General features: G+C 33.1%; 2 protein-coding genes across 3 annotated transcripts in view; one reads left to right on the top strand and one right to left on the bottom strand.

Moving 5' to 3' along the window:
* LOC136413814 (zwei Ig domain protein zig-8-like) overlaps positions 1–27,975 on the top strand; it is a 68,529-nt gene that overhangs the window by 26,910 nt on the left and 13,644 nt on the right. The gene's annotated exons all lie outside the window — the stretch shown is intronic.
* Positions 68–14,251, bottom strand: LOC136413804 (mothers against decapentaplegic homolog 4-like). 2 transcript variants are annotated; one of them, XM_066397516.1, is made up of 7 exons: positions 13,550–14,251; positions 3,896–4,140; positions 3,579–3,813; positions 3,362–3,520; positions 3,094–3,308; positions 2,878–3,042; positions 68–2,017 (listed from the first exon to the last, which is right to left on the bottom strand). In XM_066397516.1, exons 1-7 carry the CDS (start codon positions 14,130–14,132, stop codon positions 1,832–1,834), a joined length of 1,788 nt encoding a protein of 595 aa, XP_066253613.1. In that variant the 5' UTR covers positions 14,133–14,251; the 3' UTR covers positions 68–1,831. The 2 variants fall into 2 exon arrangements, with proteins under 2 accessions (XP_066253613.1, XP_066253614.1); XM_066397517.1 differs by having other exon boundaries at positions 3,902–4,140.

Raw genomic sequence — 27,975 nt, 5'->3', positions numbered from 1 at the left:
AAGATCTACCTTTGTTGTGAAAAATACTGAGTAATTTCCATGTGTATCTGAGAAAAATAATACCAGCTAGCAAACAACTATAGTATATTTAAAACTCAAGTACGTTGTAGAATTTTAAAAATTAAGTGTCAAAGAAAATTATTTCTATATACAAAACTACTACAGAGTAATATGTTATCTAAACTATCCAATATAGAAAACGCATATTCCAAAAAAAAACAGTTATGTCAACAATCTTTGGGAGCAAAACTTACAAAACATGTCAAGATATAAAAGAACTCTAACAACGAGGGTATACAGAGTTTCTTTCATTTATTGGTCCTATATAATTATAAGAATTAGATATTTTTAATATATATTGTGATTTAATCCTAGTACCACAGACAAACTTGATATTAGTTTTTCTTTATTTTTACTTTAGAACTTAAACGTTTACAAAAATACAAACATTATATGTTAATTCTAACATTAATTGTCATTTGTTGTTATTATTGTAGGCCTTCAGATAAATTTTGCAACCAATTGTTAAATTTATGATGGATTTGTATTGGCCAAAGAGATGATTATATTGAAGGAATTTGCAAAACTTAACAAGTGATTGAAAAACAAATCTCAAATACAGTAGAGACTCTCGTATCCAAACACCCAATATCCGAATATCCTAATATACGAACATTCTATTATCTGTATGTTCTGTTATCCGCACATTTCGTGGCCAAACGAAAGTAACGATGAGAATATACCTTCTTATATTGAAGCATTTGAGTCATTTAAAAAGAACTTCAATGGTTTGAAGCATAACAGGAATGTAATTCTACGTAACTACTTGTAATAAAAAATGTATGTAATTAAGCGGCTAAAAAGATATTGGACATTTAAATGTTAAGAGAAACTGTTCATTTCGTTCATTTATATTTAAATAAATGATGTTTAACGCAAAAAAAGTAATTGTTCTGTTACCCGAATATTCCACTATCTGTACACTTTTGTGTCCCTATTAATTCAGTTTAGTTCAGGTTAGTTAGACTTTTGTGTCCCTATTAGTTCGGATACGGGAGTCTCTACTACAATTAGATAACATGTTAACTCGATTTTATAACTGCATTTGGATTATTGCATACTTTCAATTTGCTGCTTCAGTTCCAAATTCATACCGCATGGATTTTAATTTGATATTTCTTATGTTTCTATTGGTATCATAGTGAAGACATATTTCTAATCACAATTAAGAAAACTTGGTATGGATGAAATGACTGAAAGGTTTTTATGAAATCATGTAATAGAGTCTTATCAGATAATTGCCATAATTGATTTTTGACGTCTCAAAGCTTAATTTCTTAAAGTTAAAATAGGAGTTAACACTGTCATGCACCAAAAACTTCAATTTCTGCAAAAAGGGACAATAACAAACAAAATTCATTGAGCCTTAAACACATTAAAAACAAATAAGAGTCCTTATTAAAAAATCGGTTAATAGAGAGCTGTGATGTTTACAAAACTAATTACGCATATATCATCGTTCTAATATACAAAACTATGTCTTTTTGTAGAAAAATTGAGACATTTGCAGTTCCTGAGATGGTTGTTTGTAATATTCCACTTCGAGCATAAAACCCAAAACGCTATGGCACCAATGATGTAGGATGCTTACTGCATGTTTCTTAGAGCCGAAATACCAAATACTTAGCAAATTAAAAGTAGTAGAAATATTAACTACTCTTAATCATTCACTAAGTAAGGAACCCGAAGATGTGACTGTGACTTACTAATAAGTCAAAGAAAGGATTGCTGCAACATCTACAGCAACACATCTATAGCTTATATCATCAAATTACTTTCCACTGTAGGGCACTTCAGCAGGCATTTTGTGCAAGACTTCATCCAAAAGTTGAAGAGCCCTATGTAGGTGGACTTCGATCCAACAAGGTGTTTCTTTGATTTTCTTTCTGGGGTAGTCCCTACCCCAACCCTTAACAAAGCTTAGGCGGAGGATACACAGCCTTCTTAAGTCATCCACCTATTGAAGAATTAAAATTATTTGTTTTTTGGTTCTGCCAATGATAAGCTGCTATGCATAGAAAAAATAAACCCCGAACCCTCATGCAACTGTATGTATAAACTCAAAACTATATAAAAACCAAGTTGACTTGAAGCTAAAACTTCTGGGGCTGCTTCTATTTATAGAAGTTAGGAATCACAAATAAATTTCTTAGGAGTATTGACAAAGTGTATTCAGTAGGACTTCATCAAGTCAAGTAGTTTGATATTTTTAGAATATATTTGATTTGAAAAAATAATATATAATACACTTAGTTTGAAAATGAAATCATTTGAAAAATAATCACTTGACTTTACTTATAATGACTAGTGCTTGAATTGATATCAAGATTAATGCAAGTAGCTTGACACTTGATGGAAATTCAATACAAGTGTTCCACCCTATTGATTAACTTGATTGAACACGTCTATCAGATTTCTTGCTGAAGATTTAACGCATTAGTAAAGGCAAGCAGTTTAGTGGTAGTTATTTATGTAATAAGTACATAATGCAAAGTTTTATGAGACAAATCAATTTATGGGCGAGCCTGAACTCGCTGGCAGGCTCGCTCGGCCATAAATGAACAAGCTACATACATTTGATGTGCTGTTTCACAAAATTAAATACCTCTGAAATACCTCAATCATCTATTAAAATAAATTTATGAGCAAGAATCAAGGTAAGAACGCTTAGAATAGAAAGCGGCGAAGAATGGTCTACTTAACATAAAACTAACAAGGTATAGATATTATCCTCTAATTCGTGTTAATGTAAGTTAGATTCTTACTAAAGCTTATTAAAAGCTTATATATTTCTCCTTGAAGTTCTGAAATACATACCCCAATTCCTGCAGCTGCCGACAAGCTTACCGCCGGTGCAATACCTCCAACTGCATGAGGTCCTGGAATATGACCAGCTACGGCAGCAGCTTGTGCAGCTGCTGCCGCCTGCGCATGCGCTGCTTGTACTGTCATTTGTTGGTGACACTGACGAAGATCAAAAACCTGCCAAAACATCAATTATTGACAATCTTGATTCCATGTTCGAATCTTTACTTTAATATTAGCCCCTGGAAATATTTTATGCACAGCCTCTCCAGGTTGCCGCCCATTTTCCCTGTCCAAGTAGTAGCTTTGCACAAACAGAGAATGATCACTTAAACAACGAAGCCAGACATCTCCTTCGCCTTTAAGTGTAAGTTCCACGCCCCTTCCTATATGGAGCCTTGATTTCTCACTCTGCTCTGTTCGATGGACGTTACTAAGTGCACCTGAAAGAGCTATCATGTAATCGAAACAAATATCTAGAAGAACATGTTGCCACCTAAACAAAACCTGTTCCCCCTGCTTGGATCCACATAGCCATCTACAGAGACCGTAGGAATCTGAGACAAAACTTTAAAAGTTTCGCCTACCTGAGTGTCTAATTCAAAATATGCTATTGAGCACCAATACTCAGGAAGCGCTTGTTTAGACAGCATCCCTAAAATACCAAAATAAATCAATTTCATACTTCACCAATCAATTCTCCATCAACTTACCAATGTTACTAGAGTCAGTCTGCATATTCATCTGCTGCTCCCAGTTATTACCTGGATAAACATTGTTCTTGATGGGACCATTTGGGTTTTCAGACATATTCTGCAGAGGTCCTTGAGGTTGAGGGATCAGATTTGCTGGAGCTTGCGTCCCTTCTAAGAGATTCTGTGTACTACGTTCAGGAGGACTATTAAAATAGTGCATATTTCGCTGTTCGACAGGAGAGATACCCGCAGGCTAAACAAGAAGGAAAAAGATAAAAAACTAAATATCTGCATATTCATGAAGAAAAATGAATTATTTCCGTTACATAATACACACTTACTTGATGATGTGTTGTAACTCTATTTGAAGGTTGATGCGGTGGTGACATGTGGAGTTGATGGTTGGGTTGAGTCCAGTTGAGATCGGGAGGTTGATCTGGAGGTAGAAGTGGTTCTTCTTTCAGTAATGGAATAGCCTGCATGCGTATGCCAAATACATCAGCTGCTGCAGGTTGCTGATTCATTACGTGATGTTGGGAATGGTGGCCAGGATGGTGATGTTGGATAGTTTGACCAATGGCTAAACAGAATATTTCGCTATATTTTAACTTAATAATGAAGACATTGAATACATTGAAGATTTGAAAGTAAAAAAGAATGTATTAATGACCGAAATTCCGTTAAGAAGGAGAAGATTACTTATAATGGAAAAGAAAGTTCTCTCATCACTCTCATTTCTAAAATGTAATGTCTTAGATATGGAAATCTTTTATAGAGGCTCTTAAAATAGGTATGCGACAAGTTAAAAGGGCCATTGTGAATCGTGCATAGACTGCACTCAAACCGAAATTCAAACTAAAACTATAAACAATAAGCGATTTAATGATTCAGAGCTATGAGTAAATAATAACCAATTAAAATTTCTTTTGCCTGCTCTTCTCCGGCTTCGACGTATATTTGTCGACTCCGACATAAACTCTCATCCAAATTCCTCAAATGATTTCGGTTTTGAGTAAATTTATTTAGTTCTTTTCAATAGATTTCTGAAGATTACTTCTCAATTGCCCTTTGTGGTAACTGTGCTTCAGTATATTGCAAAGGATGTTCATTTTACTGCATAGTAATGTGACTATTCTTCTTGCTTTTTTAACTTATGTTAAATAAATACAGTGTATAGGTAGGTACACAGTATATTGATTGGATCTTATTACTGGTCTCCTTAGAATTATTTTAATATAGTGACTACAAGAATTTTAATTTCGGTATAGAGATTTCTTTCCTTTTATAATGCAGAAATATTTCAACCACTAGGATCGTACTGAATACATAATGTATTAGCAGTATTGCCTTCGCAAATCATATCTCTTCAGTATGCTTATGGAGCAATAAAGAAACTGATAACAATAGTTAATTTTTCTTGTCCTTTTCCACAATACAATTTGGTGACTTTATTTGCAATATGGCAGATTCTCACAGCGTCTCTCCTCGTTATAGGTGCATATAAACCTCGCTATAAACAATATTGCTCATAAGCTATGAGGTCCCAGATAAGTCGGTAACTCATCATTACTTAATCAAGTTTTGTTTGCTAAGTCCACAGAAACGTATCTCAGCTGGTTCAAGTAAGTTTTTCGATGACGAGAAAAACAGTGCAGTCCAATGTCGGCACAGTAATTAGACCTCGGAGTAGTCGTTTCACTCTCAACGGCAAGATACCTAACGCTATTTATCTACGGCTGTCTGATGAGAGCCAACAGGCACAAAACCGGTAATGGTCTGGCTATCTGTAACGATTCTCAACGCGAAAGAATAATCTCCAGTGCTAATGATTGGGGCTAGTGCAATTTCTTTGATTTCAATTTCACCTCTTTTATCCCGTTTACTTCGCTGGCGCGTTTTAACCTTTCAATTATTAATTGGTTTCGTGATACTCTTTTTAGTAAAATGTTATGACTACCTATATAAAAGAGTACGAAGCTGTGCACCTTGCTTTTTCCATTATAGCGGTCACTTGGATCCAGGACTCACTATAACGTTGAGCTATTCGCATAAAAATCAGTTAAAATATAATCTAATGTGTCCTAAGTTTGGAATTATAAATAATTCAATGGATAAACTCGTACTATGCAGTAGCCTGCTGGAACTACTTTTAGAACGTGGAGGTATAAATCTGCCGCCATCTCTATAGGTATCTTAACCGGTGGAAGCATGGTGAGTTCTGGAATTTGGAGATTATGGGGCCGTTCTTAATTTCGTAAAATTGTATAAAACATTCAATTCATATGACTGACCATTAACTTGCGTTATCATGCTCGTCACAAACCTAATAATAGTTCTTCTCAGGAACAAACAATGGTTTTAGCCGCAATAGGATTCTTTAATAATTGACACACATTAAATTATCTTAGGATTATCTGTAAAAGCATAATTCTCAGCTTAGTAATTTAAAATTTAAATGTAGATATTTACAGTGTCTTCATTTCAAATTGATTCCCATTAACTAATTTTCCATTAACCATATCAAAAATCGAGTTTTGGTGAAAAATGCAAGTTAAGTTGAAAGGTTTTTGCAACCAATCAAATAACAACAACTGTACAAGACTAAGTATTTAGTAGCTATTCTCCTAAGAGCCACCAGAACAATGGACTGGAGGAAACTATCTGATAGATAATTTCAATGGAACCACAAAGCTGATCAATAGACTTTCTTTATTTCAATATCTTTATTTCAACTTTCTCATGAACTTTCTTATTGCCACTTAAACATTCACTTTTAGCAGTGGGGGCACTGCCAAACACTTACGTCGTTTTAACCCTCGGTGCTTCAAATCGTGAAGATCCAAACAATTTTGACAAAAAAAACGTGAATTACATGTTAAAGGAACGTTTAAAATTTTGTACCACCATGAGCAATTCCCGAATAATTTGAATTTATTACATAAGGTTTATACCAATAATTTATCTTTAATTTTTTTTCATATAATTATTCATTTGGAAATTCTGAATACATTAGGATACATATACGAGTAAATGTCCGGAAGAACTTCCTGAATTGACACCGTCAGACTTAAGCAGTTACATACTTTCTTTAATAGCTATGCATAGTTAATATTGAAAGAGAAGATTGTGGAATCGAATGAAATTGAAGAGCTTAAAATTGCAATCTGAAAATTCCTATAGTAGGTGAACAATCGGAAAAATTGTGATAAAGGTGAAAGAAAAACTCGACCCTTTTAAATGTTTGTTCAGTGACAAGGGCCTTTTTGAGAGTTCAGCTTTGATAGAAACCTGCTTAATTGTTCAATCACGTGGAATTCGGCTAGGTACGATTTTATTGATTTGGATGTATTATTACAAAGACACCTTGAAAAGTATTTTATGCACTTCCTTTTTAGCAAATTTATGTCTGTTTTTCTGTCTACTTCATTTGTATCTTTGGTTTTTTTCGTGTTTTCATGTTCCTTTTAGTATTTCTCCCTCGCCAGCACACGACTAGAGCATTTTATCATACAATAATCCCTACTGCTTATAGTCACACTTTCCTTACTTACCTTGTGTATCTTCCTCTCAGTCTTTATGCATGTTTAGGTAAATGCTGACGCTTTCGCACGTGTTAAATAGATGCAATATCTTCCATAATAGTGCAATTGTTAACTTTGTTGTCGTCAGTAAGTTTAATTAAAGTTAGAGTGTAGTAAAATCTTTACGACTCAATGCGCCTCGAAGACACTTTTACTTAAATAATGGGTAATAGCGGATACATTTTAAGAATCCAGTGCCTTCCATTCCGCAGGCTTGATTGAATTTAGATGTATGCTCGTTACGGGCAAACAACTAACGCAAAGGTCTCCCTTCTGGGATTGTTATACGCAGTATTTATTTTTCTCCCACTCTCCCTCTTTACTTCTCATCAAATACTCAGATATTTTTTATTTCTTTAGCGCTACTTCTTTTTTTCATTTCTTAATAATCATATAGTTAACTAGTGCGGAAAGTGGTACTTTACCGCACACTCAATAATTGTGGACGAACTAGCAACGCGAAGCTCAGTTCGTTCAGAATTCGAATGCGATAAAACCACGTTCGCACGTGTTGTGTTCAATATACTTTTTTAACTTGTAAGAGATTGAACACAGGGACATTTAATTAAATATCTCAATCAATTTTTTATTTTACTGTTTAAAAAACCAAAATTCTCTTTCGAAAGTAAAATTTTCTGGGAACTCCGAGGCCGCGGGCAGGTTTGCTATATAATACGACATACTATAATATATCTCTTTCAAATTCTTTAAACGGCAATTTACCAAATTTTGTAGGCCGTTGGATAGACCTTCTCAAGCAGTTTTCAAAAAAATATAATTATTAGGCATTTTCATCAACGGTTCTGTCTTCACATACAGGGTGTAGAAACTTGTTGAATGCCGGAAATCCACCTAATAATTGTCTCACTCTAGTCATAACTCTCCTATTTATTTAATTTATAAACCGACGGATTATATTTTTTACCTAGTTAAAAGACAAGGATATGGATATTTTTAAGAGGTGTACATACATAGAAATAATGAGTGCCTTTGGAACAGCAAATTTCATGATTGCCGCAAGACTTATCAGTAACAAAGCCTACAAGTTCATATTTAGGGGGTCTAAATTACCTGAGTTAATTGTAAACACAAATATTCGCACATCCCAAATGGAAAGGTGTAAATTTGTCTTAAAGGCGAATTTATACTTTAACACATGGGTATCTTCCGTGAATCATCGTAGTCAATGTGAAACCCAGTATGAAACGCTTGCTTCAACATGAAAGGTGGAGTGTCAACATCAAGATTTACATTTAAATTCTTGTTGAATTCATTTCAGTAGGATTCAAAATGCTGGCGACGGAGTTGAGACTATGTTTCTTAAACTATTTTTGTCTTTATATATTTCACAGTTAAAGTAGGTTAATTCAATTCACTAAGTATAGATTTGTAGCCTCCTCATTTCTACACGTATACACATCTGAAAAAATATCCATATTCTCGCCTTTCCATGGAAAAGACATTATCAAAGTAAATAGCAAATTAGTCTTCTTTGAAGTGAATGGTTGCCAGGGTGCACTGTATGTGCACTTTTCAATTTTATACACTTTAAATGGGTAAACCTTATTCATTGATCACCTTAAATCTTCACTTTGTTGTTATGTGTTACATGTTTACACATTTCACTGTAGACGACACGTCCAAGGTGCAAAAATGTAAATTGATTTTAAGGTGCGATGCAATATAATGCGTCCCAGATGAGGGTATTCAGCATTGGAGAACTTGTGAACAGTAATAGATTCAGACTTGGTTAAATGGGAGGGGTAGTTCCATGGTGCAAAAAATCTGGCAAAAACTTGCTAGGAGTGTATTTAAAATAGAAAAAAGTTTATCATTCTTGATAAAGGAAAGTGCAACCAACATAAAGCAAAACTGCAATGAACAAATAGTTTTAATTTTCGTGTATCTCTTTCCACTACTCAGGAAAAAAAAGGAATTCTAAAATTCAAATTTTTCCCAGATAACTGAAAAACCAAAAATAATTTTATAGATCTGTTTGCATCGGGAAACTACTCCCTTGAATGCACGACTTTCTTTTAATTCAACCAAGCATTTATCTATTACCGTTTACGACATCCTCACGCTGAACTTAGACTACTTAATGTATCTTAGACACACTGTACAGGATTCGCCTTTGGGAGCTGACACAATACGTATATAGAGAAATACAAGTTTAATATATTGTTGAAGTTTATATTTTTGTTTTATGGAAAAAACCTGACATTGTAAAAATATCTTCAACCAGATATGACTAGGTTAAACCAGAAACTAACCCTTACTTTAGTTTTTTAAATGTAACAACAGTTTTTTTAATGAAAATATTTTTTTTATAAATAAACATAAATGTCACAACACAATGTAGTACCGATTCTTAAGAGTTTTTGATTTATTTTGATTTTTACGACTTTTTCGACACTTAAAGAGCTTCATTAAAACTCAATTATCTGCAAAACTATTTGATGTAAATTTATGAAATAAATTTAAAATTACTGAGAAATTAACAAATGATTATAAACAATCAAAGGATTAAGAAAAATATGTGACCTTTTTGAAAAAATTATTGAAATTTAGAATTTTTAAATTCAAAAAATTAATATCTTTTCAAATAGTTTTGTAAAAAGTTGAGATTTAGTAAAGCTTTACAACTATCAAAAATATCGTAAAAATCAAAATAAATCAAAAACAGTTGACAATTGGTACTATGTCGTACTTCTCCATTCTGAAATAAGTGTTCAATTTCTTTTTTTTTTTAGAAATCAAGTTTGTCTTAATAGGTTTTGAATTTTTTTTAGTGGCTGTTGTTTACTTCATAAATGTAACAGCACATATAATGTAAACAAAATTATGTTATAACTCTTCTACCGTTAATACACATTCAATTTTTGTACTTTTAAGTCTGAAGTTTGAGATACCACTATAAAAAAAATATAGTAGATGAGAACAAAAATTTGGTCATCCCAGCAAATTGAAAACTAAATCTGTCTAATAACATAAGAGATTAATCAATGACGGTAGTAACTACAAAATATTCCTTTGGGAAAGGACTGTTTGATTCGTTAAGACTAGTTGCCACTTAGCTTGCCATATGATATTAATCCTGTTCAAGAAACTAAAAATCAAATTAGCAAAGAGTGAAATGTGGTTGGTAGGAGTGTTTAGCAATGGAATAGCCTAAGTATTTCATGTTTATTTTAACGCTAATAAATATTTTTTGCAAAAATGGACACTTGTTTCTAAACCAAAAATGTTTTAAATCGACCACTTATTTCCAACGGGGGGGGGGGAGAGTACTATGGAACTTATCTTTATTTTCGACAGAAAACCCATTTTCCTTAAAAAAAAAACAGCGACATTCCATTTATAACAATGAAGTAAGGGTCAGTTTCCGGTTTAACCGGAAGTCAGATCGGGTTGACAATATTTTTACAATGTCAAGTTTCTTCCACAAAACAAAACCTCCAAAAATACATTAAACCTATAGTTTTCCATATACGGATTGTATCAGCTCCCCTGTATACTTCCTTGTGCTGTGGGGTGAAGTAGTGCCTCGAGCCCAGCTCGCAAGCGCGCGAGGCGAAACAACTTGTCGCCGTAGTAAAATAATCTCTTTTATGTTTTGTCGCAGTTTAAAGGAATTTTTTGAGAAAATTGGAACCAGCATTACATGCGAAACCTCCTCCTATCGCTTTCAGGGTCGTTTCATGTTGCTCCGAAGAGTTTCGAAGGCGAAAAGATTCCACGTTCGCGATTCTATAGTTTTGTAACCGCTCTGCTACTCATAATGCACATGCAGTTGCGGAAAAAATATTTCGACACCGCTTCATTTGGAATATAACACTTTTCAAAACCGAAACTATTAGTTATACTTAACTATATGTATACAGAAAATAAATCTCATAGCCAGTTTTTTTAAATAAAGTATAATTTATTAACAAAACAAAAATGTGAAACGACAAAAATAAATTATATTGAAACAAGTATGAAATGCAATAGGAAAAAAGTATTTAGACAAATTCTACAAAGTATAACAAACAAATAACAAACAAATGTTCTAATATTTTGTCGGGTATCCTCGAGGCTTTATAACAGCTTCTAACCATCTAGGCATAGAATAAACCAAATTTTTAGTAACTTCTGAAGAGATGCTCTTCCATGCGTCTATTAACTCCCTTTTTAAATCGGTAAAGTTGTGTTATAGGTTTTTTGCGAATTTTTCTGTCCAATTCTTCCCACAAATGTTCGATAACATTCATGTCAGGTGGTTGAGGGGATGTTTCCAATACATGGGGAGTATTGTAAAAAAGCCATTCCCTTACTAATCGCGATTTATGCTTAGGATCGTTATCTTGTTGAAATTGATAACGACCTTCTAGATTCAATATAATGGCACTTTGATGCAAATTGTCCTTCAAAATGTCTAAATAAAAGTATTGGTTCATAATACCATCTATAAATACAAGGTTTCCAATGTCATTTGCCGCCATACATCCCCATACCATCACATCACCTCTTCCATGTTTGACTGTAGGTTGAAGGTTTTCCTTATTTAGAGCTGTACCTTTCTTTCTCCAAACTAATTTTCGTCCATCCGATCCTCAAACGCTAAATTTACTTTCGTCCTAAAATATAATAGTTTCTTAAAATTCATCTGACTTGTGTTTATGAGCATTTGCAAAATCTAATCGCTTCTTTCTATTCATATTATTAATTATTGGTTTACGACGTGCAGTACAAGCTTTGAACCCTTCCTTTTTCAATTTGTTTCTGACTATCCTTGATGTTACAGATTTCCCTGTTGTCGATTCCAAATTTCTGGCGATAATTGTTGAACTTTCAAATGGGTTCTTCTTAATGGTTCTGACAATAAAGCGCTCATCTCTGTCGTTAAGTTTTGAAGGTCTGCAGGGTCTTTTTCTATTTTGGACTGTGTTTGAAAATTTGAATTTGTTTATGGTATATGTCACTGTCGAATGGTGTCTACCCATCAGTTTCCCCATTTCTCTTGCAGATTTACCGTCTTTATAAAATTTAATAACCAAATTTTTTCCTTCATTTATTAATTCCCCAGTTTTTGGAGCCATTATACAAAATTTCAACTTTTTATTACCTCAACGAAGTAAGAACTGATTCTAAGTGATCGCGGTATACAAGTTGCTACAAGTTGTTTCTTTTTCCTGAAGTAGTAAAGTGATTAGTAGACCTATTGGAAACACCCCCTGAATCACCTGACGTGAATGATATCGAACATTTGTGGGAAGAATTGGACAGAAAAATTCGCAAAAAACCTATATACAACCGTACCGATTTAAAAAGGGAGGTAATGGACGCATGGATGAGCTTCTCTCCAGAAGTTGCTGAAAATTTAGTTAATTCTATGCCTAGATGGTTAGAAGCTGTTATAAAGCCTCGAGGATACCTGACAAAATGTTAGGACATTTGTTTGTTATACTTTGTAGAATTTGTCTAAATACTTTTTTCGGGTCTATATCACTTTAAGCCACTAGAGATTTAAGGTTTTTTTTTTAAATGACTTATTTGATGTTGTAGCACGTGATTTTTAACAAAAAAATGCGAATTTTAGACTTTTATTGCAAAAAAAAATGTTTTTCCTTTCGCTATTTTGTGCTATTTTTTGAGTTTAGCATTTATTTCCAACAGGTAAAATGTCCTTCAAGACCGTGGAGTGAATTGGGGTGCTGGGTTTGGCAAAACAAAACAAAAAAGAGTTGACTTGAACTAACCTGAACTAATTCAATCTAAGCAGGAGGTCTGCATCAATATAGGTCTCATTTACCTTACTTTACCTTAGTCTTCCTAAAGGACACCCCCCACTTCTTCCATTTAACTTGAGCGATTCCTCTTACCTTTGACTCTGGCCTTGACCTTTACCCTACCTAGCCTTACCTTACCCCACCCAACACCCCAATTCACTCCACGGCCCCGAAGGACGCTTTACCTATTGGAAATAAATGCTAAACTTGAAAAATAGCACAAACTAGTGAAAGAAAAAAAAATTTTTTTTCAATAAAAGTTTAAAATCCGCATTTTTTTGTAAAGAATCATGTATTAGAACATCAAATAAGTCATTTAAAAAAAACCCTTAAATCTCTAGTGGCTTAAAGTGATGTGTCACCCTTTTTCCTATTGCATTTCGCACTTGTTTCAACATAATTTAGTTTTGTCGTTTCACATTTTTGTTTTCTTAGTAAATTATGCATTATTTGAAAAACCTGGCTGTGAGACTTATTTTCTGTATGCGCATAGTTAAGTACGGCTAACAGCTTCGGTTTTGGAAAGCGTCACGTTCTAAACGAAGCGGCGTGTAAATACTTTTTTCCGCAGCCGTACTTCAATAACGTAATATTAATATTATTGATCTGCACCACAACCACGATCGCTGCTCCCTACCCATTTCGCTCTCGACATCCATGATCCCGTTGCTCCTCGTGGGCGCGGAATGCAGTGTCAGCGAGGACAAATCCAACCCGGGCGACACGACTCGCTCGTAATGATACGGATTGACACACACGAGATCGCATTTCAAATCGAACGCATACGTACACAGTTTCAAGTGTTTGAGTTCGTTTTTGTGGAGATCCGGCCATCTCCATATTCGCGCGTATATCACATGGGGAAATCCTTTTCTCGCCGCCACCTGTAGCCGCCCGTCCAAAGTTCGTTGAATTGTGACGCACTTACTCGGCTGGGCGCCACCCGTCGTTATGGCAACGATAAGGGAATCCAACTCATCCCGTTTCTCCTTGAGCTTCTTCACCAGGGATTCGATAGCCCGACGTGCGAATCCCTCACTTTCACCACCTTGCCGATGACACATCAATGTATGCACAATGTTCTGGCACGCGTCAGCCGAAGAAGGAATATTTTGGCCGATTCCCGACATTATTTTTGTTGTTTCGATGGAAGTAGGGTTAAGTGTACGCGCCGGCCTTGTATGCGAAACTAACCACAGACACGCCGAGACCGAGAGCATACGAGTTTGCCCGGTGCCGCTGCCGCTCGCATCGCCGGAACTTGTCGGTCTGTTTTAAAATTAGACTGCCTCAATGAGGTACCCGACGACGAGATTATGAAAGGAAATCGTTTGGTAAAATGGTAAATAACGTGCCGTTTAGAACTGTCAAATAGGGTTCGGAAAGCAGGTTTCTATTGATTGCTGTAGTGACCGGTATCTGCGGCGCAGCCAGTGGCGGCGCGCGAGCGCATGTTCAACATTTGGCCATTATTCCTCCTTACAGTGGTATTGACCCGAGTACTGATCAGACATTATTGGATACATTATTTTATGCATTATTGAATATTAAAAAAAACTAATAATATCATTAACCCTTCGTTTCACGGGTGGGTAATTTTTTACACGTTTTCACGGGTGAGGCCTGTCAGGATGGATCGGTTCGATATATATGTTTTGTTAAAATTTTGAAATGTAAAAAAACCAATATAAACCTATTATTTCTACCACTTTTTAACTTGTCTTAACTTAATTTGAAAAAGGAATATTTTTATCCGGTTCCTGAATTATACAGTGCTTTCATTTCAAAACGAACCACCCTAAACAACTCTTGAATTATCTATTGTTTTAAAATTTCCCAAAACGCGTCAATTGAGATGTCGAAGGGGAAATTTTTTGAGCTTACGTCCAATCTCCTATCTTCATCCCCTTGAGCAGAGGGCGACTCACCCCTAAAATCTTAAATGGAATGGGGGCTCGAGTGATACCTCATTTTAAAGGGCATGCAAAGACCTTTCCATCTACGAAGTTTCAACTCATTCCAAAATGGCGGCCACTTGAATTTTGCGATTTTTACAACGAAAAAATTATTTTATCAAATGTTCAAAAGGCGACCCGTTATTTTCGAGACAATAACCCTAAAGAAATGCCAAATGCCTTGTATTCTTTTGATATCAAAGCAACAAACACTAGTTTTTAGGACTACTTAGTACTATTTTAACATGGGATGGAGGGATAAAATGGGCAGGATGGAGCTCCCCCTTATTATACTTTAGCAGTGAGAGAATGGCTTAATGAACGGTTTCCTAGAAAATGAATCGGTCGTCGAGGAGCAATAGATTGGCCAGCAAGATCTCCAGATCTTACTCCCCTCGACTTTTTCCTTTGGGGTTACTTAAAATCTAAAGTGTATAAAACTCCAATTGAAAGTATTCAAGAACTGAAAAACAGAATAACACTGGAATGCAAAGGTATTACCAGACAAACTTTCATTAATGTTCGCAAAGAATTTGAAAATAGACTTTATTACTGTCTTGAAAATAAAGGGTCGCATTTTGAACGTTTGATAAAATAATTTTTCCGTTGTAAAAATCGCAAAATTCAAGTGGCCGCCATTTTGGAATGAGTTGAAACTTCGTAGATGGAAAGGTCTTTGCATGCCCTTTAAAATGAGGTATCACTCGAGCCCCCATTCCATTTAAGATTTTAGGGGTGAGTCGCCCTCTGCTCAAGGGGATGAAGATAGGGGATTGGACGTAAGCTCAAAAAGTTTCCCCCTCGACATCTCAATTGACGTGTTTTTGGAAATTTTAAAATAATAGATAATTCAAGAGTTGTTTAGGGTGGTTCATTTTGAAATGAAAGCACTGTATGTCACTTATTGATGTACATTTTTAGCGTCACATATTTTAAATGTTATTATTATTGAAAAAAAGAAACATAATGGTCATATAAAATACATCATTTGAAAAAAGATATATCTAATATTATGGCAAATTTAAATTGAACACGAAAACTTTTTCCAGACAAAAAATCTAACACCGCAAAATACTCCAATAAAATAACGATTATTCTATCTCGCAATCAAAACAAGATGCGGTAATGTGCTCTGTGCATAGCTAGCTTTTGCAAAATTTGCAAAAGTACGGTGTTGTGCACCTTTTTAATATTTTTAATTTTTAATATTTGCAATATCCTCTTTTATTTGGACGTATACTTTTAGGCAAATTTTTGCTAGCTGCACTGATAGCGACATTTTCTTTCGCCAGTTCCAGCCCCAAGGATTTAAGATATAATCTTCAGCTTTTTGCACATATGTATAACTGGATTGTTATGCCGAAATATGATGAACGGTATGATAATTTAACCATAACCTTTGAATATGTGCCTATAAAAAAATTTACCACTTTGCACTGGTGAGGCCTGTGGGGACATACCATGCGATAACTCAAAAACCGATTGATATTTTTTTATGAAAATTTCTGTAAACTTATGTCACTAGGTAAATGAAAGGTACCTGGAACATGAACAGTTTAGTTTAAATAACTTCAGACTTATAGCTAAATTTAATTTCTACTTGGGCTAATAGGCCTCACCCGTGAAAAGAAGGGTTAAACATTCAAAGAAAGTACATTTTTTAACTTCAAAAAATACAGTCTGTGCATTTATGTTTATACGGGGTGTTCTAAATCGGATGTATTATCACAGCTATCTCCTAAACGGTAAGAGTTACAGGGTCGGTTGAATTAGAAAAAATGCGCCACATTTAATGCTCTTTCGAAAACTGTTGTTTGAACAATGTTGCCAAATGATTTTTAGCTGCCAAGTTTGAAACTACTAAATTTGCGCAAACATAATGTTCTAAATAAATCGAAATTTAAAGGTTTTTCAGTAAAATTTTTCACACAAAAATTTTATAGTTTATTTATGTCTGCAAACCAATGAATTTCTAAAATTCAAATATTGCTTAATCTTTGAGATGACGACAACTTAAGCTTTTTAAATACAGATGTACATTTTTTGGCAAATTTTTCAAAGTCCTAAGTAACCTCTTTATGATGATCATACCATAGGATTTTTTAGCGTTTTAGCTTAATTAAAAAAAGGTATTTTTATTTTTTTTTCATTGAGCTAGGCCGCTCCTAGAGCTTTAAACAAAAAATGTAATTATCATGTTGCTCAAAAATGTTATGTAGGTAAATAAATTATCAATCAAGCGTAAGTTCATAAATTTTTCGACACTAACAAAAGTAATAATCCGACCGTTAATTTTATATGGAACTACACGTCCTTTAAAGAACAAATGAAGAACTAAATAACTATAATCCCGTCAACAATCATTATCATTATAATTTTAACTAATTATAAGTATTCTAAGTGACCTCCGTTATTACAAAGACACTGTCGAGTATTTGTTATAACTTTTTTTTAATATTTTTTAACATACGAGGAGGTAGTTTTGGACAAGCAACTTGAATTTTCTGTATAACTTCCTCTGCATTCTGTAGTGTGGTCTGATGGACCTGATTTTTCACATAACTCCAAATAGAGAAATCCATAGGGGTTATATCCGGGGACTGTGCTGGTCACTTGATGGGACTGTTATTTACAATCCAATGACTTGGCTTCCAATAGTTCAAAAATCTGGTGCAGCAACAATCTCCTTGTGCAGGAGCACCATCTTGCTAATAATATTCAAAATTTCTTATAAGCTCGAGGGGAAGGTCGTCCAACAAATCTTATAAGAAGGTTTACAAAAAGTTTAAATACGACGAACCGGTAAGATGTTCGTTAAAGAAGAACGGGCGACCTATTTTTGTTCTTAATATCGCGAGCCACACATTCACTCTAAATCGTTCTAGAAAGCTCGTTTCATGAAAAATATGTTGATTTATCTGTTGCCAATGATAATGTATGCTATGATTAAACTACTCATTATTAGAAAACCGGTTTTCATCAGACCATAAAATTTTCCTGCAAAAATTCACATCCATTCTGTAATTTCCGAGAAGATATCTGCAAACGATTCCTCTCTTTCGACAGCCTTTCGGTCTTAAATAGTGCACTTTTCTGCACTGATATGATCTAAATTTATTTCATTATGAATTTCTCTTAAAAACATGTTTTATGGTAATTTATATTTTTATAGTGAACATATCCTGAAAACCAATTAAAAGACGTATCCAAAATATGTTCTGTTTTTTGAAAAAGGAATAAAATACGTAGTACATTCACTTACACCTTTCTTTACCTGTCACATTCGGCGTTTTCGAACTTATATCCTTAAAGGATCCATATTCACGCAAATTTTTTCCTAATCGAGAAAAATCTTAGGATGGGATGCTCTTCTATCCGGATATACATTTTGATAAATTTGTAAAGTATTTTCAACATTTCGAAATTCTCTAATGTAAACAAATAGTATATGTGTTTTTCCTCATTTGAAAAATGCATTGCAGTTAACACTAAAATTATGACATAAGTAGAATTAAAAAAAATTATGGAAATATTATTTTGATAAATGATATAGCGCTATAAAAACATTAGTAACATATTATTTCTTCCTAAGCCTACTAAATAAAAATAAATGTTTATGTTTACCAATCTCTGATAAAATTTTGTTAAAGTAATATTTGTGAATTGTTTTATTACAAATTAGAAAATAAGATCTGTAAATTAATAAAAAATTTTAAATAATTATTGATACCTATTCAGATATTATTTTTTGGCTTCTCGTAATCTATTATACTTTCAAATTTAGAAATCTTCTATACTAAAAGTCTATTATTACTAATTTATTATTGATTACCCATAGCTTGATTAATAATTTATTCTGCTACGTAACATTTTTTAGCAATATAATAATCGTATTTGTTATTTAAAGCTCCAAGACCTGCCTAAATTATTAAGAATAAAATGCAGACACTTTTTTCAACTAAAACGTCAAAACATTCTATCAAGTGATACATCATCGTAGAAAAGTTACTTAAGACTTTTAAAAATCTGCCTAAAATTATACAGGTCCGTTTTTAAAAAACTCGAGTTGTTATTATCTTAAAAATTAAGCAATATTTAAAATTTAGAAATTTACTGGTTTGTAGACATAAGAAAATTATAAAATTTGTGTATCAAACATTTTACTAAAAAACCTTTAGTTCTCGATTTATTTAGAAAATTATATTTAGCCAAATTTTAGTTTTTCTATAATAACTTGACAACTAAAAATCATTTGGCAATATTGTTTTTAGTTCTTAAAAGAGTATTTAATTTGGCATTTTTTTTCTAATATAACGGACCCTGTAACTCTCACCGTTTAAGAGATAGCAATGATAGCACATAGGATTGGGAACACCCTGTATTTATATCTTATTTATTGGTCAAAGATAAAGATGCTTAGAATGGGAATTTCTTTAACTGTAACATATATATAGACTATAGACTTGGTTAAATAGTAAAAAAATTGAGCATTCAAGGAAGTAATTTCGCGGCGCAAACAAATCCACAAAATTGTTTTTGGTTTTTTTGTTATTTCATGCAACACTTAAATTTATTTTTAATTTTTTTCTCGAGTTATGCTAAGAGGAATGAAAACTAAAATCACTTTTCCATTTGAATTTCATTAGCTTCAACACGGTAATCCTAGTTTAATTCTATGATATTTTGTTTATCAAGAATGATCGTCACATTCTTTAATACAGCCCTGGTAAGCTTATTGTTGATTTTAAAACATTTTTTTATTATTGTCAGTAACCGATAACATTCTCAGTTACAGCAATTATTGCGGCTAATTACCAGTTTTTTAAATAATCCATATTCTTTAAGATTTCTCACAAATTGTCCAAAGACTTTATTATTTGACTGTATTCTTTTGTATTTCACCTGCATACATATATGTATTCAGTTTCAAATACATTAATGTAGCACGAAGTGTAACATTTTGCCATATCAAAATTTGTCTTCATATGAAAAATTTTCTAAAGTATTATAATACTAGAAGATCCTAAGTGAGCAATCGAAACTAAATGTGACAAAAAAGTTGAACAAAATATAATCATATCAACATATTTTAAAAATCTATAAAAACATTGTTACGTTATTGTTGATCGTATGCAAAAAGCAGGTATTAATCCGAAATCAAAAACAACTTTAGTGCAAGTAATGTATTATTTTACTTTTCGCCCGCAAATGCGTGCGGAAAGTGCTTGCGTCCTTCCTACTTGCAGACAAAATATTTTCTAGCTGTAAATACGAAAAGGTAACGTTACTCACGCGAAAACAAATGTGAGGTAAGTTTACCGGGCTCACTTGAAAAAAGGCAAGGTTTAATCAAATAAAAAATAAAAACTTTAATTAGATTTCTGAATTAAAAATGCTTATAAATTGTTCTTCAATTCAACGAAAAGTTACACTGGAAGGAAAAATATTGCACTTACCACATGCAGTTGTTATATAATTAAATAATTATAACGTTTCTGCACGTCATTTTGCAATCTGCCATTAACACTGTAATCAACACAACAGAAAAAAAATATCATAGCAGGATAATTATAGAACTCTTAATAAGACTGCTAGCAATGCGGTTATTTAGCTATAATCATTCTGAATTAGAAAAACACTTATCTCCCAGTAAAAAACAGATATAAAATTTGTATCAACAAAGATAAAAAATATGTATTTACCTTCTTCTTAAAATTATCCCAAACATTAGTTTTCACAACGTGTCGAAATATTCCCACGATTATTCATGAATTATTTATTACACACAACTTATTAGAGGATGATAGTATTAACACTCTTTGATGGCTGACTCATGAAGTAAGAAATCTATGATCGTCTTACTTACCTCCAGTACCATACAAAACAACAATGATCACGACTTTTGATACATAATATAAGACGTGTTGGCAATTTTCCTTATCAAAATTATATAAAACAGATGACGCCAATGCCGAGGTCAAAACAATTTTCTATATTCGAAAGATAGTGAGGAAGAGAAAGAACACGAAATTTAGGGCACCATAAATTAGAAAAGGGACAGACATTCTTTTTACTACAAAATGGTCAGATTTTGTCGAAACTGTTCCGGAGGTCATAAAGCAAGATATGGGTTAGTTATAATGGAGTGATTAGTAGAGCTCTGACTATAAGCTCTAAAAATATGAAAATGGGAGGTAAATTTTGGTATATGATAAAAATGAACAATTTAGGCCACAAAAATTGAAACATGTATAATTTAGAAAAAACCTCTACTTGGTTTAAAAATTTGCAAACGGATATACTTGTCTGAAAGAAGTCTTTAAAGATCACAAATGAAAAAAAATTTAAAAAGCAGTAAAAAAATCGAAAAACCATTTTAATATTTGTAGGAGGTATTATTAGAATTACGGAGTATTTACTCAGAAATAAGACAAGGTTTTTCAATCAATGAATTTTTAGTCTTGAAAATACTTACAAGATGTCCATTTCAAAACGAACGACCCGAAATATCTCTTGATTGGGAGGAAAATTTAAAATAACAAAAAACGTCTATTTAAACATCTGGAGGGAAGTTTAATTAGACTTTAGAGAGAATTTTATTAGTCACCCCTTATCCCCCAGCTATCCTCATTTTGATATTTCAAATGCCCCCCCCCCCCCCCCCCCCCCCCATCCTATGGCACATCATTTCAAGCGGAATTTGATTTGCTATATGTATAGGAACTGTACCAAGAAAACTGAAATTGGTTAATGGAGTCGGGAGTTAGAAGGAACCATGCGTAGTAGTGCAAATAGCTTTTTTAGATCAAATAATTCTTTTTATTAAGTGCTTAAAATGTGAGCCGTTATTAGAGAGGCAATAATAAAGTCTATTTTCAAATTCTTCGCGAACACTGACCGAAGTTTGTCCAGTAATACTTCTATATTCCAGGAAAATTCTATACTTCAGTCATTGAATACTTTCAAGTGAAGTTCTAAACACTTTAGTTTTTAAATCCCTCATAGGAAAAAGTCAAGTGGTCTAAGATCTGGAGATCGTCTTGGCTATTCTAATGCACCTCTTCTGCCAATCCATTTTTCCGGAAATCGTTTATTGAGCCGTTCTCGAAACAGATTTTATTTCTGCCTCGTTAATAACGATTGACGTTTTGAGCATTTAATAAAATGAATTATTTAATCTCAATAAGCTATTTGCACTAGCAAGTCTGTAAACACACAGATAAAAATTGAAGGATCTATGTCGATATCTAAAACTTCATCGTTTTTTTGTTGAAAGAATGTTCTTGATATAAATCAAATGCTGAGAACCCAAATTTTTCGGCATACTTGTATGAAATGTACGTACATATATATGTATATTAAATGAGTTGTGTTGTGAAGAAAGCATTTTTTAGTTTTTTTGATAGTCCAGGAGAGAGAATCATCAAATTGGATTACAGGTTTAAAATATAAAATATCCGTATAAGGTAGGGATGAAACTATACAAAACAGATTTATACTATTAATTTAGTCAAAATTCTCTGTGAAAATTATAGTAGAATTTATCCATCTAGGTATTCCATTTTTTTAGGAAGTTCTGGGGCAAATTTTGTGAATCATTTTGCAAACTTAATATACTGCAGGGTTATACATGAATTAGTTTCGGAACCTTTAAATAACATACTTATGTACATTTTATGATTTACGTAGCCATTAAATTTTCCAGCAAATAATCTCATAATTTACCAATAGAAACCAGCAACCCCTGAAATAGCCTGAAAATTTAAAAAATGGTTTAAATATCGAACTTTTGATTAGAATAGGCGTTTCGTCTGAAACAAATAAACTGCTGAAACTTTGAAATGTGTAATGAAATTTGCAATTATTTTTTAAGTTAAATACCTCAGAAAATCAGAATGATATTTAAATAACTTTTTTTTAATTGAATATCATGGGAGGATATTTGTAAGTTCCATCCAGTGTGTGAGAAAACTGCTACGGAGTCTATAAAGTAAAATCTTAGGCCACATCTTTGTATAATAAAGAGGAATATGGCAGCTCGGGACATAGGATTCACCTATCTGAACTTATTTTCAACAATGAAATATCTTTTATTTCCCGAAATAGTTAACTTCGAATGTAAGCTGCAAACGTTCATTATGTGTTTCGAAGTTAAGAATTGACTTAGATTGTTTCCATGACTTACATTTACAACGTGAGTTAAGATTCTCTTGAAAATGTTCCAAAAGGGTCTTTGGCCTAAAATTATATTTATGTCTAAATATTTAAAACATTTTAAAGATTTTGTTAAAAGACCCTACGATAATTCCTAGAAATTGTTTTGGAGCTTTCTTGCCAATTTTAATAAGAGTGGTTTTACCACTAAAAGCAATTTTCGCTAGAATCTATGATTCGGGTTATGCATAATCAAGGCAGAAAACTTTTAAAGTAGAGTTTAATTGAAAATCTTGAGAAACTTTGAAGACGTTCTCCAGAATAATAAATAAATCTTATATGCTTTTCGAGGTAAAGAGAATGATTCAAAACCATCAATACTTGTGCAGAAGATCCGTCAAGCCTTAAAGGAATATATCGTGAAAGAATTACGGATTAAAAAATTCATTCGTAGGTATGAGACACAACTAGTAGAGAGCGTGCTTGAGAAAGAAAATGGGAAATAAATAATATTTTTTAAAACATCAAAATTATATCAGCTGAGAAGCAAATTTTAATGAAGCAACATGAGAATTATCTACCTACTACGAGGGCTGTCTTTTATATTTTGCGTACAGGGACATAGATGATGGCGCTACTCAAATGTAATTAATAAAACTTAACATCAATCTTTAGTTAACCTAAATCCAAAGTTTCAGTGCGATACGTATTGTGTTGTAGATATAGTGAATTGTCTTTGAGAAGTTGTTGGAACAATGGAATTAAATGGAGAAAATTTTCGCGCAATAATTGTTTAGAACTTTTGAAGACAATTATCTCACGTAGAATCACCGATTTGGAACTGATTTCGGCTATAAAGTGCCACATCAGTCGATAATTTCTCGTTGGTATGGAGAATTCAATGGACAGATGAATTTTAGAGATGCTCCAAGGGCAGGTGCACGAGAAACGACAGTCACCCAAGAAAACGTCGATGCTGAGCGCAAGCACATCAAAAAAGATCGACATGTGACATATCATGAAATTAGGGTATCATTGGGGAATTCAAAAACCTCAATTCAAAAAAATTTGCATGAACAATTGGCTATAAAAAAATTAGTGCCCTGTTGTATACCACATCTGTTGACCGAAGAACAGAAAAAAGCTAAAGTCAATTGATGTCTAAATACTCTAGACAACTTCAACGCAGGAAACGCTAAAAACGTGTAGAGCATCCTCAGTGGTGATGAATCGTGAATTTACTTATATGAACCCGAAAATAGACGCCAGTCGTTTGTTTGAATGTTCCAAGGTGAAGAAAAATCAATAGAAGTCATCCGTTCTCGAAATGTGTCCAAAAAGATGGTCGCGACATTTTATTCAAAAGCAGATCATGTAGCAACAATTCCTTTGCAAGATCAAAGCACTCTTACTGCCGATTGGTATACAACCATTTGTGTGCTGGAAGTCATCACTGAGCTTAGAAAAACCAACCCCGAACGACGAATTATCCTCCACCAGGACAATGGAAGTTCACACACAGCTCGCAAGAAAATGTAATCTTTAACACAACAATACGACGAATTGTTTGACCATCCTCCGTACAGCTCCAACCTAAATCCAATAGATTTCTTTACCTTTCCAAAAATCAAGAACGGGCTATTTAATCAAAGGTTCCAGTCACCAGAAGCAGCTGATGCTTTTAAAAATATCATTTTGATTATCCCAACAAGTGAATGGAATAACTGCTTCCAGAAATAGTTCCAGTGTTTGCAAAAGTGCATCAATCTTCGTGAACAGTACTTCGAAAAACAATAAAATCTTTAAAAGCTATCTACAGCTTTATTTCAGCTCTTTATGCAAAACTTAAAATAAAACCTCATATATCTCTGACACTTAACGCTAATAAGAATCTAATGAGATTTCCCAAGGAAATCTTGGTAGTAGTACCATCTATATAAGAGAAAAACGCTCAGATCTTAGCAGTTCTCTGTAGGAACGAACGAAGACTAATCTGCCTCTAGATGACCTGTTTGGCACTACCAAGGTTCAAAAATAAAGGATAACGACTTCCTCATGATTTTTGTTATTTTTTAAAAATTTTCTTCATTCGATGCAGCACATCTCCATTCATTTCATAATTTGTCAATGTGTTTAAAGGTTACAGATGAAAATTGCATTATGAGGAACTTGACTTTATCCGAAGATCCGGTATACGAATCCAAAGGGACAGCAGCAAAAGAACAATTTAGTATGTAATCAAAATTTAAAGTAGGAAGATTTCAACAATGTCATAGCCGTCTGTAAAATGGACAGGCTTTTTCATATGTGTACCTATTCTTGTGAAAGAACTCGAATCATATCCGTAGTAACATAAAAGAACCTAAGAAAAATTGATTGAAACACACGGATTTTCATTGATTTTATGTACTTATTTAGAAAATCCATTCCGTACGCCTCTGGGTACTGACTGAAACACTGCCAATTCAATGACTTCTCAGAAGGCCTGTTTATAACGGGTTGTGTTGGAAGTTTCATGAGTAAAGGAACACCTTAAACTGGTTATTATGCCCTATCGGTTATTGACTATCAGCTTTGATCGGACGTTTACAAATATTATTGCTTTGACACACACAGCTTCGATAAAATGTGATTTATTGTTTATACGAAGAATGATAAGCTATCACTGTGAGAAAGAAGTGTGCACTCAAATAACCTAATATATACACTATACAGGGTGTTGCATCGCCGGACCGACTGTAGGAAAACCCATTTAAATTTAATGCCATCTAATATTATCTTCCATCTTCGTTGAAGGGCAAAATTGTATTGGACTTTTCTGAAGGTCCTTTTATGAAGGACTCGCGAACTCGCGAAAATGTGAAAAATGTTTTTGTTTTCCTCGCACCGTTTCCGTGAAATTTTGAAAAAAGTTTTCTAAAATCTGCAAATTTATAATTCTGCCCTGATATTTTCCTCTATTAAACCACCAGCAAAAAAATGTATTTAATAACATGATAATAAATAAGTATAATAAAAATAATAAACTGTAATAAAAGTAATAAATATTCCTAATTTTACTTCTAAGTTATACCGTGTGATTATCCTCCCTTCCTTGTTTACTTTTTAGCGAATTATTACTTGTTGAAAATTCAAAAGCAGCATTTAAATAGGACAAAAAATGCTACCTTTTGACGTTTAGTTGTTTTTTTAAATGTTGCTTACGTCAACGGTAGCACAAACTGGCTGATTTTTTTAAATTGAAACATGGGTTGATATGTCAAATTAAAGGTCCTTCAAAATTATATTCATTGATGTATTTCGATTCAAAATCGATTGATTGGTTTTTGAGAAAGAAAGGTATACATTTGGTAAAAAATACAATACAAGGTCAGTTAAATAGTACGCAAATATTGAAAAAACATATTTGTTGATAGGAAATTGATGTTTTCCATTTTGTATCCACAAACAGGTCTTTATTAAAAAAAATTAAATTAATAAATAAAAATAAACATAAACTAATAGTGTTATCTAGCATGAATCGAAAAAAATATTTCAGACAATTTTTTCTTATTTTTAGCCATGTTATCCAAATCTGTAGGAAAAAATTGGGGTTACCATTTGAATTTAAAAAGTTAACTCTCACCCCGCCTATATGGGGGGTGGAGGGGAATCAACTTTAGTACCAGTACATTTCCCCCTCAGAGTGTTTAAAGTTTGATACTAAACATTTCTTTGTAGAACGCCTAGTATTCGAGATATTTCGATATTCCAGGTTAAATGTTACACCCTGTATGGTAAAAAATTGTTTATTAATATTTTAACTGTTCAAAACGCTGTCCATTAATTTTTAAACAGTAATAAAGTCTGTTTTCAAACTCCACTCTAACATTCACACAAACTTCTACTTGAATTTCCCTACACGCAGCTGTAATTCTACTCTTCAATGTTTTTAAACTGAGGCTGGGTTTTACAAACAACAGATAATTATTAGGGTTTTTATTTGTTTATTTGTATTTGTAAATGCATTTATTTAAATATTTTATTTGTGGAAAAAACACTAGAATAAGCCTGTTCGATTAAAAAAGACGTTGAAATTCTTCACATTTTCGTTAAATTACTAGATATTATTGTAAATTTTGCTTCGCGAATTAAAAGTTGTACATTTTATATATATTTTATGAGGTTATTTACAAAAATGGTAACCCGCTTCAACAAAGAACCGAGATTATTTTCATCTATGATTAATATGGAAGATGCGCAAGAACAGCAAGAATTTTTAATAAGAGGAATCCTAATATTTACTAATTTGAACATGTTGAAGTTAGTCTAATGTCGTCTTTTTGACGACGATTTTGACAAAAGGATTCAATTTAGTGAAACAATCACAGATTTTATAAATGGCAACAGAAATATGTTATAAAACATTTGCTTTAGTGATAAGTTGACGAGGCTGGTAATAGCGTTTTACAAGAAGATTTTCATTTTCAACAAGATGATGGAGCTCCATGGTACTATTTCCTTTCTGTTACGCAGTAGTTACACGATAGGTTTCCCGGCAAATGGACTTGTCGAAGAGGACCAATTGATTGGCTGCCGCGATCGCCCGATTTAATACCTCTGTATTTTTTTCTTTAGGAGCATCTTAAATCTGTTGTTTATAAAACCCAGCTTCAAGATTTGGAAAAATTGAAGAGCAGAATTACAGCTGCGTGTAGGGAAATTCAAGTAGAAGTTTTGTGAATTTTAGAATGGAGTTTCAAAACAGAATTTATTGCTGTTTAGAAAATAATGGATAGCATTTTGGACACTTTAAATATTAATAAATAATTTTTCTACAATATAATTGATACCAAAGCTTATTTACGGTTTAGATATGATTTATCGAAAACCTCTCGCTGAAAAAAAAGTACATTTGGAACGATAACTGAAAGATCTTGCAAATGAGGTATAACTTAACCCCCTTTCCATTTAA

Source organism: Euwallacea similis, chromosome 15 (assembly GCF_039881205.1).
Source record: "Euwallacea similis isolate ESF13 chromosome 15, ESF131.1, whole genome shotgun sequence".
Taxonomy (NCBI): Eukaryota; Metazoa; Arthropoda; class Insecta; order Coleoptera; family Curculionidae; genus Euwallacea; species Euwallacea similis.
Note: the sequence above shows the minus strand (reverse complement) of the source record. Positions and strands in the feature narration are given on the sequence as shown.